The 19701-nt window shown below is 37.5% G+C and overlaps 1 protein-coding gene across 1 annotated transcript; it reads left to right on the top strand.

The window, feature by feature from the left end:
- Nucleotides 1–17411: 17411 nt before the first annotated feature.
- LOC149004632 (stem-specific protein TSJT1-like) lies at nt 17412–18937 on the top strand. The gene is made up of 4 exons (XM_089168866.1): nt 17412–17877; nt 17972–18212; nt 18305–18425; nt 18521–18937. Exons 1-4 carry the CDS (start codon nt 17663–17665, stop codon nt 18709–18711), a joined length of 768 nt encoding a protein of 255 aa, XP_089024992.1. The 5' UTR covers nt 17412–17662; the 3' UTR covers nt 18712–18937.
- The last annotated feature ends 764 nt before the right edge of the window (nt 18938–19701 follow it).

Genomic DNA, 19701 nt, shown 5'->3' with positions numbered 1-19701 from the left:
AAAGAGTGAATACCTGCCAATGGAGTGTTAGTGGAGTGTTTGAGAACCTCACCTCTTAGTGGAGAGGTTATGGTTTAACCCTTACTGGCAGCATATGTAATATCCCCATCCCCAATTTCTCTATAACTAAAGTGCCTTTGTTACAAAAGAGAAAAAGAGTAAATACCTAATAATTGTGGAGATGATTTAGGAAAATTTCAACGTCTGCTAGCTTTTTCAACCATGTGTTCATAATGGATGTTAAGTATTCGTTTAGCTAGAATATGCTTTGAAAAATTATAGTTCAAGAAAACATGCCAAGTAGTTTCATCATATTTTCAACAAACTGGGTAGGTGATAGGGGCTAAACTCCACTTTCCTATCATTGAATTAACAGGGATACAATTTGTGAGCACTCTCCGTAGAAACAATTTGTTGGAAAAATATCATTCCAATATTGCCACATTAGACTCCATTAGTTTTGATGGTAACAAACATTAATTACTAATGATGATATTGAATTGTGTATGTTTAGTTCAATATGAGAGTAAGTAGACCACATCTGAGTCAATGCTGGATGCTCAAGCTTAAGTCAAGGTCAAGACCAAGTGAAGATGAACATGAAATCTAAGTGAAGATGAGCATGAAGGATTGAGTGCAAGAAGACTCAAGAACATCAATGAATATCAACTCAAACTCAAGCAAGAAGATTTAGCAAATTAGGGTCTCGGACACCTCTTTGCACATACAAATGTAATTACACTCATTTGCATCAAAACCATATGCATCATGTCATTAAAATGACCTATGACATGTTAGAAAAATGTGTGTGGACATAAGGTTGGTTAGGAGAACTTAAATCCCTTTAAAAATCCCACTTTAGGTTGTAGACAGAGTGTCGTCTAGCCCCAACTGGCGCATTGTCTGATTATAGAGGGCAAACGGATCAATTTGCTTGATCAAAAGGCGTGTCGCCTAACTCAAGTGGTGATCCGTCTGGTTAAAAGAGCTACAACGGCTAATTTTTTGATGGCTAGTTTTTGAGTGACGATGCTCCGTTTGATAAGAAGACGCGCTTATCCTGGGCTAAAATTTGACTGTTTTCTATATGTTGGGGGTTGAGATAATGCACTTGAAGGCCATCTATATAAGCCAAATTCACCCCATTTGAGAGCTTTAACCTTGTCTATTAATCACCCACACTATGACATTCTCAAGCTCTCAAACTACAAGAGATCAATTGTGTTTTGCTTCTCATCCTTACTTAGACCATTGAAGAACATAATAAGGTGTTTAAGCAAGCTCATTATAGCAAAACTTGAGGTGATAGAAGGCTTTTTGAAGGTTATTGCTGTTGCAAGTGATTCATGTGCATTCACTCCATTTGCATCACTCGCACACAAGCACCCCTTGTTAGGCAATCTCCAACCATACTATTGTATTTGGTTATTTTCAATTATAAGTCTAGATATATTAGAATTGGTTTACGGTGCTCTTGCCAATGAATAAAGATTGTAGAAAGTTACCCATGAACAAAGATTATAAAAGGGTGGTCTTGCCCTATAACAAAGATTATGAGGGTTTGATTTTCAACCCATCGTATTGAAAGAGAATCACTAGTGAAAATCTCTCTTGAGGCCAACAGAGGAGTTGATGTAAACTTGAATAGTCAAACCATTATAAAATCTTTGTGTTGTGGGTCGTGTCTTTGCATATTTGATTAAGTTCAATTTAATGTGCTCAATTATATTTAAATTTGCATTTTTAATCTTGTATTTGAAATTAAACAAAAAAATTGGGCAAATTCACTACTCGCAACGTATTCACCCCCCTCTAGGTTGTATTAACATAGTTTATATCTTGGATGTAATTTCAATTTTTTTATGAAAGAAACACCATCACTTAATATACTTAACTCGAGTAGGATGAGAACGAGAAAGAAGGTATAGAACAACTTTCCATGTGGACAATTTGGAACCCCGAGTAAGGGAGCAATGCCATGTATCATCGTCATCAGATATTCTGTGATATACAATCTCAGAAACAAAGTGAGTTGGAAGAAAAGATAATAATAGATCGGTATTCCAGGTGCCATTTGAGATGACTTGAGAAACCCATCAAATATTAGTTCGTCCATGAAATGTTAGAGGAAGGGTATTATTCCTTAATGAAGGTAACCAAGGGTTCCACCAGAAAGAGATATGTGTCCCACTTCCTATTTCTTTGGTGACAAAAGGTTTTAATTTTGAGAGATTAGAAGCTAAGTTGTTCCAAATCCTCGATCCCTTCTTTTTCGAAGTGTTAGGTCAAAAGCAGATGATTGCGGAAAATATTTTCTCTTAATGATCTAGCCCAGATTGAATCCAACTTTGATCTCAAACGCCCAACATTGTTTAAGTAGAAGTGCTTGATTGTGAGTCTTAGAGACAGATACCCAATCCTCCTTCTCAGCTGGTTTAAAAGAAAGGGATTTTCTTGGTTTAAAACCTCTTGTATAAGAGGAGATATTGCCTAACCAAAATCTATATATTATGCTATCTAGTTTGTCACAAACACCAATGGGTAGTAAAAGAAGCCCATTGTGAAGGTAGATAATGAAGAAAGAACAATGTTTGATTAGTACAAGTCTACTTGCATAAGAGAGAATATGTGCTTTCCAATTGCCTAATCTGGAAGTCATTCTGTCAATCAAGAAGGAAAATCCCCTTGTGCAAGACCGGGATTTGAGCAAATAGGTACCCAAGTATTTAGAAGAAACTTTTTTTTCAGGAATCCCAATTATTTGGTTAGAGGTGTTTGAAGATGGCACCATTAGATCAGGGTTGCTAGGTCCTAAAGCAGAAGTAGATGTTGATGAAGTTAGAGAATACTTGTTGTAAAGCATATTGTTGTGGATAAATCACCCAAGACCCGGTTCGCACTGGATCGACCGGTCTTAACCAATGGTTTGAACCAGATATGGGTCAACCTGAAGGCCACACAAGGATTTAATCCTAACCGTCAATTCTACGACGCTCAATGGATGGCTCAGAGAAGCTTAAGTCAGAGATGGGAATCTATAAATAGGGTGGAAGCATAGATAGAAGATAACACACTCGGATTCACTCAAAAACTACCTGCATTTTCTCGCCTTTAAGCATTCAAGCATTCTTGAGCTTTCTGGAGCTCTGCATCCCTAATCCTTCTACGTTCACTGATTTAATTGTTGGAGACGGAGCACCAATCCAGCTGATCAGCTCCATTTCTAAATGTTCTTCGTCAACTTTGTAGGTAAGAGTGGATTCAAATCCGGATTGAGCAAGATCTGGTTAGTTTGGTGTGATTTGTGGTTCATAGCTCCGACAAATTCTGCACCAACACATATCTTAATACAATGTTGCGGGATTATCAGTCTGAGTAAATAGGGAACGTATATAGACACCAAACATGTTGTTTATATAGCCAATGGAAGGGGAGGGGGAGGAAAAGGGCAAATAGTTTTTCTTTCTTAACCCCAGCGAAGGTTTCTTATCAGCCAATTTTTAAGAAAGGCTTCTCATCAGTCACAAAGGCTTCTAATTAGCCAATTTTTACAAAAGGCTTCTTATAAGCCACAGAGGCTTCTAATCAGCCAATTTTTATAAAAAGCTTCTTATAAGCCACAGAGGCTTCTAATCAGCCAATTTTTACAAAAGGTTTCTCATCAACCGCCACAGAGGCTTCTAATTAGCCAATTTTTACAAAAGGCTTCTTATTAGCCAATTTTTACAAAAGGCTTCTCATTAGCCATAAAGGCTTCCTATCAGCCAATTTTTATGAAAGGCTTCTCATCAGCCACAAAGGCTTCTAACCATCCAATTCTTACAAAATGCTTCTCATCAGCCACAAAGGCTTCTTATCAGCCAACTTTTACAAAATGCTTCTCATCAGCCACGAAGGCTTCTTATTAGCCAATTTTTACAAAATGCTTTTCATCAGCCACGAAGGCTTCTTATCAGCCAATTTTCATGAATGACTTCTCATCAACCATGTTCAGTTAATTTTTCCAAAGAAGGAACACTTTCATACTTGTAGATTTATCAAAGGAGAATAAAGTATTACTAAGCTATTATTGTTATCTTAGCAAAATTACAGTAAATAAAAAGGAAGATTCCAATGGATTCAATAAAAGAAAAAGAAAAAGAAAAAGAAAAAAAGAGAGAGTATCATCATGAAAAGATGGTTTTATGGCTGGGGATCGTCATTCTTTCCTTCTTTAGCAAGATCTTCATTGATAGATTCATAACTTCCAGAGCTGGAACTTCCATCCTTAGAGGTATCTTCACTTTCGGATTCTTTTGAAGAGTTGTCATCTTTAGGATGTTGAATTTTTTGGAGAGAAAAGAGAGTCTTTGTTGGAAGAAAGCGAGGGGGAACCTTTTTGAAGTCCAATCCAGGATGAATTTTAAGTACTTCACCCCAAACTTCATCACAACAAGTTTTTAACATGTTTCTGCAAAATCCGATGAAGGCAGGGTTATCTTTTGCCTGGCCAATAACTTCAGCAATGGCCTTGACAGAATCTTCATAATCATTGCACAGTTTTTCCCTTTCTTCTTCAAACTTGCTTTTTTCTTCCTCCAAAGCAGCCTTCTCTTGAAAAGTACTATTTAGGTTAACATATAGGTTGTCCCTTTCAATCTCTAGATAAGCTTTCCTTTGAGAAAGAGAATCGACGATCTCTCACAGTCGTTTATTTCCCTTCTCCAAGCTAGAATTCTCTTTCTCAATCTTGTGGAATTTAAGTAACAGTTCATCTCTTTCTTTTTCAAAACTTCTTGGCCACACTATAGCCCTGCTCAATCTCCAACGATTCTCTTCCCTCTCATTAGTGGCAAGCTTGGCCCTCTCCAAAGCATCATTTTTCAAGGCTTCCAATTGAATCAACTCTTTTTCTTCAGAATAGAAGATTTCAGACTAGAATTTTCCTCTTGCAATTCAACACAGTGGTCAGAACACAAGACAAAATCATCTTGCAAACCATCAATTTCAGAATATAGTTCTTTTTCTTTCATTTTGGCGGCTTCCAGTCTTCTCTTTGAGATACTTAGATTATTTTTGGGATCTTGTACCTCATGAATTAGTTCAAAGTTCCTCTTTGACCAATTCTTGGTTCTCAATGGAATGAACTTATTCTCTTTCTAGAACTTCAGAAAGCATTGAAAGCCGCACCAAAACATCTGCATAAGGAAAAGGAAAATAGATCTGGAAGATCAATTGGGGATGTTAAATCAGAATGAAAGATGGATTATCAGTTAACAAAAAGAAAGGAAAAGTTTATGGATTTTTTTACCCCTGGGCATGAGAATAAAGAGAAAAATCATTCATGGCGGCAGTTTCCCTTTTATCACGAGGAATTCTGCCTTTAGTTCCCCATTCACGGGCAACTTTCCAATTCCAGTTAGCTGTATGATTTTCTTTCATATTCCACACAGGCTTGAAATGATCTCCAGAATCAACAATACTCTAGGTATCCTTAAGAAGAGCAGGACCAGTTTGATGATCAACTGCAACATCAACAACTTCTTGATGATCAAGTGCTAAGACAACATCATTAGAAGCAACCTGGAAGTCAACAACTTTAGCTATGGAGGGCTGAACTTGAGGCTAGATTTGCATATTTGGAAAGGGGGGGGGGGATATAATGAATGACTAGGACATCAACAGGAATGACTGGGACATCAACAAGAATGTTTGGAGCATCGACAAGAGCATCTTCTGGAATGTGGTTAGGAACAAGAGGTGATCGGTCAAGATTTTCCTTATCAAATAGCTGATAAGCTATTTGCTCAATAACTTCACCTGCACCATAAGTAGCAATTTCTTTAGCCATTTTCTTGATTTGATCAATCTGACTAACTAAAGGGTTCTCGCCTCTTATCTCCTACTCCCTCATTTCTTGCTTGGGATTTCTTTCAGTAGAAATATGATCTTCTCCAACAACCTCATCAAAAAGAGGAAAATCAGACACATTTACTTTTGACAAAAATTCTAAAGAGCGGATTGCTAGAACTTCAGTTTCATTGGCGGAAGGATGAATTGAGAAAGGAAGAGTGGAGACTTCGTGTTCGGATGGCTGGACTGACTTAACTATCCCCTTCGTATTTGTCACACCCCACCCAGTCGGATTCGGTCATACCCAAATACTCGTGGGGGTGATACATCGCAAGACCTAGGTTTAGTGACAATTCCATACAACACATGATATAGCATAATTAAAAGGACAATAATAAATCAAGTTCAAATATAAAATTATCAAATTTGAATTATAAAAAGGTTACAATCATCCATTATCTTAAGTTAATCAAAATGGACATTAGAGTTTGAAGGAAGAATAGATTGTTGCAGCGAAATTTAAATTAAATTGATCCCTAATGAATCCAACCCCATAAGAACAGTCCTTGAACGGGCATGAAGCTCCATGCGACTCTACATCTTCTTTAGTCACTCCTTCAAGAAAGTTTGTCGGCGACGAATCCTCCACTTGGAAGGAGTCCTCATAACTTACAGTATATTCTAATAGAAACAGACATATAAAAAAGAATGAGTTCAACAGAACCCAGTGAGGTCAACTAAACATCATATCATGCATTCATTCACCAGATTCCACATCATATCATGCATTTGTTCACAAGATTCCACATCATATCATGCATTCGTTCACAGGATTCCACACCACACATATAGCATGAATATTAATAATGTAATTAATGATAATGATATGATATATGAATGATTATGATATTATGATCCTAACTCTATCATGAGGTCTCTATGGTAGACACACATTAAGTTTGTACACCAATCTCCCTTGGGCGGTCTCAGTCACTTTCCTTCAACAAGAGACGTCTATTGGGATCTCCGCAGTTGTTGGATAAAGTCCTGTCAAGCCATGGTTGGGGTATAGGTCACCACTCTCTAACATCACCGTTTGGTATGAGATTTGGTGCGTGTCAAGGATAATCCTAGCCCAGTGCAAAGTCATACGGTCTTGTACTACATATGGTCTGGATATCTCCCCTCATGCCTAGTGCCCTTTTGGTTTGATACCTTCCCATCTATGAATGGAATCCTCAACGGGAGGCATCTGTTGGACCCCATTCCTTAACCCAATGGTCATCCACATATAATGGACAGGATACTCTCCATGTCCTCTCACGGGTTGGTTGACGATCTTGAGCGCTTAGGAGCCATTATCTATTATATGCAACCCTATCTCTCTATGATGATAGTGCACCTGCTTGACACTCAGGACCCAGTCACTAACATCACAGGTTAACCAGCTTCAATACCCCTGCCGGAAGGGTAGTAGTATTCATGAGGTTATCTAGCTAAACACTTCTAGACACCTAGCATTCATGTACTTAGGTCTAGATGCATACTCATGTAAATTCACTAGGGTAATGGGTGAACCCATAACCCTAGTTGGTAAATAGATATAAGAGAATCTAAGTCTCAAAACCAATCCCACACACATTCTCATATCATCATTCATAGAATATTGAAATGAAAGCAAACATACTTTCTTAACTTTCATTTGTGCAAAGTCCCACACATAATCATAAGATAATAAATACTAAAGCACGGCAATATAACAATAATAAATTTTAATTGACATAGTTAAACATGCAAGATAAGGTTAAGTATATTCCTCACCTTTCTAGTTAGTATAAGCTCTCCAAAGTTTCACAAAGTCACACTCACGAGTTGGTGAGTATAATCAAAATAAATCTAATCATGTAAGAAGATCAATAGACATAAATTAGAAGTCAATTGGGGTTTTAATAAAGTTCCCAAAATCACCCAACAGAAGGCTAATCTGCCAACTAGGTTTGACCCCGCCATTCTCAACTTAGTTTTGGTCAAAAACAATATTTTGCCATCGAATCGAAGTCGAATTGAATACCTTCAATTTGATCTAATTTGTTCTAGATCAAAAAGCCTCAAATTTGGCTCTCCGAATCGCTCGCGGGCGTCTCAGAGAGTCAAAACGCAAAATCTTTCGCAACGATTTGCACAAACCACTTCTAAAATATAACGAAGCATAAGTATAACTAAATACAAGCATTCATTAAACCTAACATGCATCAACTACCCAAATCTATCATTTATTGTGAAGAACACCCCATAAAACCAAGCTTAAAGAAAAGGGTTTGAAGATTCTCACATTTTCTAACGATTTCACTATGATTTGGGTGTTGGCACGCTTCTGAATGGTTAGAATCCTTTCCTTCCCTTGGTTTCTCCTCCTCCTTTTGCCTCAGCCTCGTACTAGCCTTTTAAAATGCGAGTATGAGAGAATAGGAACTCAAAGTAGGGTTTTAAGGAGGAAAAGCCTGATTTTGCCCTGAATTGGGCAGGGGGCGGTCAACTGGCCGTTCAACCGACCTTTGTTGAGGGGCCAACCAAAGTCCAATTTTGGTGATTTTTAGCTTGGTGGAAAGGTCTTTCGATGCTCTTCGTTTGGATACCTTATTCTCGTCAATCAAACTCTCCGTCGCCGGTCTATGGACGTGCCAAAATTGCCCTTTTTACATCATCGTGATTAATCTTCCCTCTTCTTTTAAACTCTAGGAGAGTTGTTGAGTCATCACAAGGGTCATCCACAATCATTGGGTCCATTACCGAACCTTTGGGTTTGACTCGAATGGCCCACAATTGTCTTCGACTCAAGTTTCGGGTTCACGGTCTTTTAACCATGGGTTAAAGGGTTATAAATCTGAGGGATTTCACAATATTCCTATTCTTTTCCTCAAGATTCTCCTTCGAGGAAGATGGAGTTTGAATTTTCTTACTTTTTTTAGAGGAAGTTAATTCTTGACCTGAGGAAGGTCCCACTGATCAAAGTTTTCTTTTCGAAGTCCTTGTCCTTTTTGATTTGAGAGCAAGGCTTTCATCAGCTTCCACTCTTGTAATTTCAACCTCAACATCATCACCAGCTTTTTCATCAGTTCTAGCTTCTTCATCAGCTTTTTTTCTCTTTTCCAACAGATTTTATTCTCTTACTTCTAGTTCTCTTCTTGTTCAACTTGGCATGATCATGATCTTCATTAGAGTCATCTTCATCAAACTCTTTGTCTTCGGCACTCTTTCTTTTTTTCTTCTCAAATGCAATTTTGGCTTCCTTTTTAGCATGTACCTCTTGTTGAATGTCAGATTGTACTTCTTGCTGAATGTTAGCAATGCTCGGGGCTTTCCAAATTCTGACCCCTAAATAAGGTGTGAGGGTCACAAAAGAAAAGAAAGGAAATGTACATGGCAGGAGACCATAACGGGCTAACCCATCTTCAGTCTTGAACTTATTTACATCAATTTGAACTCTTGAGGGAAACAAGTCCATGTTTGGTGATCATATTCATCAAGAGGAGGCCTTTGGTTAAAGGGAGCCAAGGTTTTGATGGTATGGAAATCCCATCGGGAATGGTAATTTGGAAAGCGGATAGCACAATTTTTTTTCTTCTCTCCAGCCTTTGTTGTCATGTGGAATGGACGATTCAACAAAGTTAGAACGATCATCCAATTCGGCATTGATGCCAGTTCTCTTTGAAAAATGTAGAAAATCATGCTCGCTTCCAACTTTCAGAGTATAATAGTTCCTAAAAAGATTGACAGAGGGACTGCGTCCATTTTCCAAACAAATGCCCATAAACAGTTGACAAGTTTCCAACTATTTGGGGTCAATTGGCAGGGATATATTTTATTGTAGTTGAGAAGAGATTTAACCCAGCGATTCAGGGGAATCCTAAACTAGGCCTCTCAAATCTTGATGTAAATGGCTATGACACTAGGAGCAGTCTGGTGAGCACTGTCAGAGAGTTCAGGAGCCCAAGCCTTGACTTCAGAAGGAAAACGATAATCTCACAGATAGGAGGATAGCTTGGCTTTTTTGATCTTGGTAGGGTACCACTTAGGACCAGTGGTTTTTGGATTCTTCTTCTATTTCTTAGTATCCACAGGTTTGTAGGGACTATTATTTCATCATGAGCGTATGGAACGGGGTCCCAATTTGAGTTGGGGGCTTCACTGGAGGAAGGATCAACAAAGTCTCCTTTTGGAATGGATTTTGAAGGGGTCTCCGATTCAGGAACAAGATTGGAACCAATAGGTTTATCAGGATGATCCATGAGGGAATGAAAGGAAAGAAGATGAAATGGGAGGTTCGAAAAGTATTTAACAGAATAATGAAGCAAGTTGCAGACAAACAAAGAACGTAAAGACAAAGTTGAGAAGAAGATGAAGAAGAAAAGAGGCAACAAAGAAGGAGTAAGTATAGGAGGTAGAACGACGTGATTGGAAACTCTTAAATTTTGGAGGGAAAATATGCGATGATTCAAATCGACGGTTGTAATTGATTCGAATCGACGTTTGAGTCGAATCACTTAATTTTTGGAACAACGCAATTGAACACGTGGAGAAGATGGATAAGTCAAGAAAAAGGTCTTGAAATCGTACGCCAGAAGATAGACCATATTTGCGGAAAATGAAGGTTAGCATTTATGAGTAGATGGAAAAAGGCTGACAAGCTGAGGTCTTCATTAGATATTCAAGATGATTTCGGGGGCTGAACTTTATTTTTGAAATGATTACAAAGATTAAGTGTTTTCCCAAGGCAAGGAAAATCCATTTCCAAATGAGTTCAAGCTGTAAGCCAAAATTCTAGTTTTGAAAAATAAAATTTGGTGGTTTCGGAAACTCAAATGTTGACGAATCTAGATCTTGCCACATAGATAAACAATTTTAGAATCATCGTTCAAGATTGAATGACTAACTCCAAAAGTAGAAGATGGCTCTGATGAATCCAATATTCATTGATGAACTCTCCAGCTCAAAGAAGGATTTGTCGATACCCGATGTGAATTCCGGCCCTAACCTTAACCCGAATACTCTATTGATTGTAGATTCGAAGACCCGAAGTAGAAGTAAAGTCAACTATGGGCCATATCAGTAGAAGACATGGTGTTCAACTCCAAACCCATGGAGATTGACGATGATGCCCCATACTTGAAGACCTTGTTGGATTTGGGAAAGAGACTACACCTTGATGAAGATAAGATTGATTGATGACCTTAGCGCATGGTTTGCATGATTTGAAGGCATTTCTCCATGCTAGGTAAGTTATAGTTTATGTGTTTAAAATCTTATTTGATTTCGATAAGAGAAAGGCCCTCAAATCCCTGATTCAGGCTTTGCTGACAGCCTGGGTCGACTGGGTCAGTCTACCTAGCCAATCGACATAAGTAGACAGAATTCGAGCATAATCTTCTGTTTAGGTTATATTGCTATATATACCATAGGACTTCGTATTTTTAGTATCCCTAGCCTCCAAAACACTTAGAAAACGAAAGGAACTCCTCTCAAAGCCTCCAAGAGTGTTGAAGAAGATCAAACCTTGCAACATTCAAGTTCTCTCTCTTGTTCTTCAATCAAAGGTTAGTAATCACTCTAATATGTTATTGATTCACTCTTACTATGATCATTCTCTTCTTTGAACTGAGATTATGAAGAAGATGCTGCATCCTTGCATTCATATCTTCTACAATCTCTATTCATTCTTTTATGCAATTCATATTCAGTTCTAGCTATGATTCTTATGTTTTCTACATGCATCTATGATCATATTCTTATTTTGATTTCTTCTAGCATTATAGATGCATCTCCATGGTCATTCATACTCTTGATTTACTGTGTTAGTCTACTAGAATGAGATCTCATCATCTCTAGTTCATCTCTTTCATTTATAGCATGTTTTCATTGAAAACTATGTTTTCTACCAAATTAGAAAGTATGATTCTAAATTAGTAAGTATTGGTTTTTATCGTCGTTTGATGTCTAACATATGCTAGAAAGTCTTAGATTACTGTGTTAGACATTCCCTCCAAGTTTCGTAGCATTCCGGATCATGTAGAATAAGTTTCGGACCAAAATTTTGATTTTGGATTTGTATTGTTCATTGGGCAGACTGCCGGGTCGATTGGATCAATCTACCCAGCCAATCTATCTGGCATGACAGCAAGGGATTTCTTCGTCCGTTTCGATTTGTTTGATGCTTATTCTTTTAGGACTGCTTCCTAATGATTGTATGATGCTATTCTAGGGTTTGTTTGCTAACCTTGGATCCATTCTCTTCTGTCCAGAATATCTTCGAATCTATTTAAAGTAAGGATAGTTGTTACCATATTAACATAGATTGCATGAATCTTAGTTTCTAAATTGGGAATCACCTAGATTTGCTATTGATATTGTAGTTTCTATTATGATATGAATGCTATAAGTACAATAGGATCTTAGTTTCTTATTTCCTTTATGTACTTGATCATGTATGATTACTTACTCATGTATGTTGCTTATTCATTTGATCTTGTTTTTATATACTCTTTCATTTGATGAGATATCAGTGGTGTGTGATATGACTAAATTGGGAATGTGATTGTTTAGGTATGATTTGGGATTGGGGAATGTCCTTTTGACATTTCTGTCCTTGGACATTAGTGGGAATAATATGAGATATTTTTGATGGTCCCTTTGACACTTTCCCGGATTATTGGTTGTCATACCTAGGACTTGTCTAACAATGTTTGGCTAAGACTCCTTGTTATATCAAACCCAATTCGAAAGGGTATTGAGACTAAGTAACCCGTGGTAGCAATAGGGGTTTATGGGCGCTCAAGACCGGTAACCAATCCGTGAGGGGATATAAATCACATTGTGGATACTCTCGTGAGAGGCCATTCATTGGTAGGGTCGCATTTAGTAGACTTGGGCTCATGGGCGTTCAAGACCGGTAGCCAACCCGTGAGAGGACATGAGAGCTTCCCGTCTATTATTTGTGGATGACCAATAGGGTTAATGAGTCTGTAGTCCGAGTTGGTTGTAGTCATAGGATACACTGACTCTAGTGTGAAAGATACCGGAAAGGATCAGTCGGGGCGAGGAATGGACGTATCTGGATCTGAGTTGATATAACCAAGTAGATGACTCGCGTTTGGCTAGGTTTTACCCTAACATGTGCCAATACTTAGACCAATGGTGATGTGAGAGAGAGGTGACCTAAACCCCAGCCATGGAATGTCTGAGAGGGATGCAAGACCCAACTACCATCGGCAGAACCCAAGATACCAAGATGGTTGAGGGTGAGTAAATGACCTTCCCAAAGAAGTATGGTACTATGACTTAAAGCATGTCTGCCTTTAGAGACCATCATACATAGAGTTAGACTCATACATGCATTGTCTGTCTCATATCATATTGCATCATATTATGTTTTTGTTATCATGTTATTTATGTTGTTATGGAATGACTTCTCTTGCTGAGTTCTCTTGAACTCACTCCTTTTGTTAGATTATTCTACAGGTATAGAAGACTATGTAGGCCAATATGAGGAAGCGCAAGCTGAAGAAGCGTACTACACGCAAGGTGTTGGCAGTTATGAAGATCTCGGTGATGATCCCTCGAGTGCTCATTTTATGTACCATGATTAGCCCTACCGTGGAGTGGGAACGTCTGAGCTTAATTTTTGAAGTCTATGTTTATGAAGACGTTATTTATAAAGTAGAATAGACTCTAGCTTAGTTTCTTTATTATTTCTTCATTTCCTTTGGAATCTGTTGTAATCTTCTTTTGACATTCGAACTACATTCCGCTGTATTCATAGAGTGAGATTCCGCCTCACTTTACATTTTGACTATACTTATATATTAGTATCATTTCCGCACTCTGATGTTATTTCGTTACTTTGCTTTGATCTATTAATTAATATTGTTAACATTTATTTAGTCTTGTTCTTGATTATATTATTGTGAATGTGGGAGGTTGATTTCCTCGATACCGATCTTGGGGAGGTATGCCAGGTAGGGTACCGGCTGGGTGGATGTGACACCCGATGAGCTTCATCGACCAAATGATGAGGTCAGGATTCTTGATGAGCTCTATAAATCAATAGATGAACTCATCAGGTCAAAGGATGATCTTGGAGTTGTTGATGAGCTCTATAGGTTGAAAAATGAGCTCGGAATTCTTGATGAACTTTTTCAATTGAAAGATGAACTTTGTGTTTGAATAAATTCTCTTGACTAGAGATGAGCTCAAGTATTGAAGAATTCTCGACGCCCGAATCAAGTGAAGAAATAAATAAAGCTGATAAGACAAAGGCTAGTTAAAATGACCAGAGAAAAGACTTAAACCTCCTGACCGGAGGTTCAATTTGATTTCAATCTGGTTAGCAAGCTTGGGGGCTCGTATTGTGAATAAATCACCCAAGACCCGGTTTCCACTGGATCGACCGGTCTTAACCAATGGTTTGAACTAGATATGGGGTCAAGCCTGAAAGCCACAGAAGGATCTAATCCTAACCATCCATTCTATAGCGCTCCATGGATGGCTCAGAGAAAGTTAAGTCAGAGAAGGGAATCTATAAACAGGGTGAAAGTTCCAAAATCAGCATAATTTGCCTTTATTGAACCACAACCAGATAGTACAGAACATAGGTCTTCCTTGGCAGGTTTGGGAAAACAAATGCAGTAGCCATATAGGATACTTCAGTTGCATTGAGAAGAAACAGAGTTTGGAGAGAAATGCCTGTGACATCGTAGGAAGAAGAATGATTATCAGAGAGCAGATGAAGCAGGAACGAGAGGAAAGAATGGAGGGCGCCTGGGTTTAAAAAAGATAGGAGGACAAAATGAAATGAGAAAGCGACTGGGTTAATAGAAGAGAGGTACAACCACGTACGTATCGAGTGACAAAGGAGGAACGGGAATAAAGAAAATGTGTATAGAAAAGAGTAAAGCGGGTTTAGTTGACAACCCAACCACACCAAAACTAGGATAACTTCCAAAAGTTGTTAATATTTCACCCTTCAAAAAAGGTTCCATAACTCTCACATGTATGTGGGTACATGGTTCTACCCAAAAAAAAAAAAAAAAAAAAATTTGTATATGAGCACGGTATCTGAATTGGTCCATCATATATCATACTACATAGTTTTAAAGGTGATCTATATGGTAATGTGAGACACCACAGGAACACTATAGAACACTACGAATATCTCCTTCAAAGAAAATTAAGAGTACCATCATAGGATGCTTAGTTGGTAAGACCAACACCTCTTTAATGAAAGAGTCGTGAATTTGATTCTTTCATGATATATTATGTAATATATATCTCCATTCTCAATATACAAAAATTAAAAAAAAAAAATCAACACAAATTTGTTTGACACTGTCAATTTGTTACAACCTATTGGTTTTGAACAGATCAATACCCTTTTTTTTCTTTGGGAAAATTACTTGATTAGTTAGTTTTAAATTTTTATTTACAAAAGTAACCACTCAAAGTTTCATTTAATAAAACTAGTTAAAACTGAGTTTGGATTTGTAAAACTAGTCAAAATAGTGATTTTTCATTCATTTAGATGTTTTTACCTCTAAAATTAATCATACCAATATGGGGTAAAAATGTCCAAAGAAAATGAAATATTAATGATTTTCCCCTTTTAAACAAAATAGTGATTTTCCCTTTTTAATTTGATTAGTTTTAGGGAGTTAAAAATGTCAAAGAAATGAAAAAAATACTGTTTTGACTAGTTTTGTAAACTTAAACTTAGTTTTAGCTGATTTTATTAAGTGGAACATTGAATAATTATTTTTGTAAAGAAAAATCTAAAAATAGTTAATCATGTAATTTTTCATTTTTTTCGTTGGTGATATTTATATGGATCAATATCCGATTTGAACCGTGTGCGGTAAAACCATGGTTTTGTTTTTACTTTTCGATAAAAATAAAAAACAATGTGCTACTGCTACCCAAAACGCCCACCGGATTGAAAGAAAGGGACAACTGACAAGAACAGATTTCTAGAACGGTTCTACACGCTGCTGCTAACGTAGAAAGTTCCCAAACAGAATTCAACGTTTGAGACTTGGAGACTTTGGGTGTGATTAGATTAGGTGAGTGAGACACGTGAGACATCTGAAGACAGTGAGAGTCGAGTGGGCTAATCTCTGTCACGCACATGTGTATGTTTAATCCTATCCACACGTTTGACCAAGATTGAAGACTACTAGATTAGACTCTGTAGATAGATCAAAACACGGGGTTGCTGACTCGGATCACTGTCAGCTACACTTAGTTGGAAATTTAATTTCTTCCACCGTTACGTGGCTACGTGCTTTTGTGGATGTAAATTACTCTTGGGTCTTCACCTGCCCTAGGGTCCTGTTTGGCACTAACACTAGTATAATAACCTATAATTCTGTGGGACCACGAATTCTCATCAATTGATTAGATACCTTAGCTTAGACTTTCCAAAACTTGACAACTTCCAATTAAATATGCTACAAAATATGATTATTTTTTCCCAAAAAAAAAAATGATTATTTGACTAAAAGGTATGGACTCTGACCCCACTTAATGAGGTGATATATTCCTTTTGTCTTAATAAATCATATATTAAAAGGCTTAATTCTTTTCACCGAATATTATATGCTTAGATCCTCTACGTGCAAGATACTGGATAATATTATTTTTACATTCTTTTATTAGTGTGAAATAGTGGTAATACACGAATATGATACCTTTGACCCACCATATCAAAGTTCAGGATTATGAGGATGGTACAGAGGATACAGGTTTCTACTCAACGTTATATATTAATGGAAAGTAAAATATGTTTATCCATTCGGAGTTTTCTTTGTAGGAAATAGAATCATCTTCTTTAGACAATATTTAGTTTTAATAGAAAAAGAGGGGAAAGAGTTATGAGTTAACGTAAATCTCTAAGAGGGTAAAGAGTTATAAGATTTTTATAAAAAAAAAAAAAAAAATCTAAGATTAATTTAAAAGTACTATTTTTTTTAACGCAAAAAATATAATTAAAAGTGTACTATTCTATATGAAGGTTAATCGATAGATGACGAAAAGGTATAAGATTCAAACTCTGACCTCTTATGTGAAAAGTTTGGCTTTTATCAATTGAGCCACTCCACTGGATTTTCACTCCAATTTATTTAATAATGAAATAGTTTCAACGGCTTCTCAGCCATTTGATTGGTGACATACGTGAATCTAGGAAAGCTGTACGATGATCACATGCTTAGCTATGGAGTCTGGATCAGCGACCTCGACTGACTGGTTTTTGTGATCAGAAAGCCATGGGGGAGCACAGAGTGCTCCCGACGGGAAGAAGATCCAGATTCCTCAGCTATGAGGCTTCTCAGCCATTTGATTGGTGACATATGTGAATCTAGGAAAACTGGGCGGTGATCACATGCTCATCTTTCATAAGTGGTGAACCATCTAATCTTTCCTTTGACCAAAAACAAAAGGGGGAGAATTAATAGATTAGAATCTTATCTATTTGCATCTATTTACCTTGCACGGAGATCTAAGTATTTGGATAATGTCTGACATGTCATCCCATCACTAACTTTTCCATTTCTGGATATCTTCTTCTTCATGTGCCTCCTTCCATTTCCAGTAAAATCTAAAACCTCCTCGCCTCTTTCCATCTATAAATACACTAAACATATCTCCTTTCTCCTTCATCTCATCGATCCTTGCTTTGTTTTCCTTAAATTTCAGAATTACTGTTTCCAGTTTTAGTTTCTCCTCGAACTTCGATTCGATTGTTCCAATTTTAGCCCTAGAAATCAATCAAAGAAATTCGAAGATGTTGGCGATCTTCAACAAGGCAGTAGCACATCCACCAGAGGAGCTGAACAGCCCTGTTTCATCTAAGAGGGCTATAAGACCTAATTTTCCTGAGGAGATTCTCAAGGATTTCATCTCTTCACATCCAGATAATGCCTTCTCCATGTCCTTCAACAATGATGCGGTTCTAGCTTACGTTCGTCCTGATCGAGTCTACTCTCTGACTAACCAAAGGTGTTGAAATCATTCATTCATTCATTCTGTTTGATTTCTTTCTTCGAGTTTAGATCGATTTGAAAACGAACAGCTTATTAAATCGAAATTGCAGGTTGTTCTGTGGATATGATGAGATATACTGTGTGTTTCTTGGGAGCTTGAACAATCTCTGCAGTCTGATCAAGCAGTACGGATTGTCTAAGAATGCTAATGAGGCGATGCTGGTGATTGAGGCTTACCGCACTCTCCGAGACAGGGGACCTTACCCTGCTGATCAAGTCGTTAAGGAACTCGATGGAAGCTTTGGCTTTGTCGTGTTTGATCGCAAGGAAGGCACCGTCTTCGCGGCTCTCGTATGTTCAATTTTCTTCCACTCTCTCTAGATCTGAATCTTGTTAAGTAAATAATATGACAGAGAACATAATTGTTTGTGTTTCTTTGGCAGAGTTCAGATGGAAGAGTAAAGTTGCATTGGGGCATCGCAGAAGATGACTCAGTTGTGATTTCTGACGATCTGGGGATCATCAAAACAAGCTGCGACAAATCCTTCGCACCTTTTCCGACTGGTATGTTAGAGAAGACATCAGAAGTTGAGGGTTTTTGGTTCTGATTTCCGTTTAACCTAATAATAAGTGTGTGTTTGGGTTCGTGGTTGTTGCAGGTTGCATGTTTCACAGTGAAGGAGGGTTGACGAGCTTCGAGCATCCGATGAACAAGTTGAAGGCAATGCCGAGGGTGGACAGTGAAGGTGTCATGTGTGGGGCCATCTTTAAGGTTGATAAATTCTCCAGGAACACTAGCATGCCACGTGTTGGTAGTTCAGCCAACTGGTCTGTCTGGAACTCATGTTGACAGCCGCCTATCACCGCCGCCGCCCACCACCAATAAAACTTGTACATGACTTTCCCTTCCTGTTTGGTTTCTTACCTACCCCCACTCCCGTCACCCACTAATGCTTATCCGGTGAATATATTAGGTGTTACAAGTTAGAACTTAGAATGTTGTTCTTGTAGGCTTGTAGTAGAGTAGGGCTTGTGTATCTTTTAAGCATGAATTGAAAAGAAATGCTCTTGTTTCCTTTCTCTCAAAAAAGGAAAGAGAAGAAAGAATTACAGCCACATTTTGTTATTTTTAACTTAATTCCCTTGGAAGAGATGCCTCAAGGTAACCAAATGAGATTAGGTGGGGGTTAGTTTTTCTCCATACATATAATTCTCTTGTGCTCTTTGATGACCTCTGTAGAAATATTCAATGGCGTAGAAACATGTAACTTCTTCAAATCTTCCTCGAACTAAGTAAAGGTTTCCGTTTATCCGAAAGAAAAAAAATAATAAAGGTAGCCCTTTATTTCTAGATAACTAAAATAATGTATTTAATTATGTTTTTATTCGGAACTTGGTTCCATTGAAAACATCAATAATGATGGTCCATAGCTGCGGGGAGTAGAAAAAATTGCAAAACATCACTTTCCTGATCCTGTCAGCTGGTATCTTCCTAAATTCAATTAATAATATAATTTAAAGAAATATGTATTCAATGTAAAGATTACTTTGAATTTTGTCACCATAAATTACTAATTACTTTGAATTTTGCTACTTAAAAAAAAAAAAAAAAAAAACATTATACACCTAAGATCACAGGGTTAATAAGACCAGCTGCCATCCTCATGCTTGATCTTATTCGGTTGGAGGTTTGGAACTCGTAAAATTTGTTCTTATATATTCTCATGGTTATTGCTCTGGTGGTGGCTTTTGACTGCCTCAAGCAACCACTAACATTAAAGCTACGAATCCTTGTGACTAGTAACTTCTTTCTGAATGGATATGGTTGAAAGAAAACAAC

Source organism: Hakea prostrata, chromosome 9 (assembly GCF_041222555.1).
Source record: "Hakea prostrata isolate BN-2017 chromosome 9, UWA_Hpros_2, whole genome shotgun sequence".
Taxonomy (NCBI): domain Eukaryota; kingdom Viridiplantae; phylum Streptophyta; class Magnoliopsida; order Proteales; family Proteaceae; genus Hakea; species Hakea prostrata.
This window is presented reverse-complemented; position numbering and strand designations above follow the sequence as displayed.

Bases quoted from the DNA above. Each gene is read 5' to 3' on its own strand.
- LOC149004632 (XM_089168866.1), top strand. From the start codon at position 17,663: ATGTTGGCGATCTTCAACAAGGCAGTAGCACATCCACCAGAGGAGCTG. The intron at 18,213-18,304 runs GTATGTTCAATT...TTTCTTTGGCAG, and splicing joins GCACCGTCTTCGCGGCTCTC to AGTTCAGATGGAAGAGTAAA. The intron at 18,426-18,520 runs GTATGTTAGAGA...TGGTTGTTGCAG, and splicing joins CTTCGCACCTTTTCCGACTG to GTTGCATGTTTCACAGTGAA.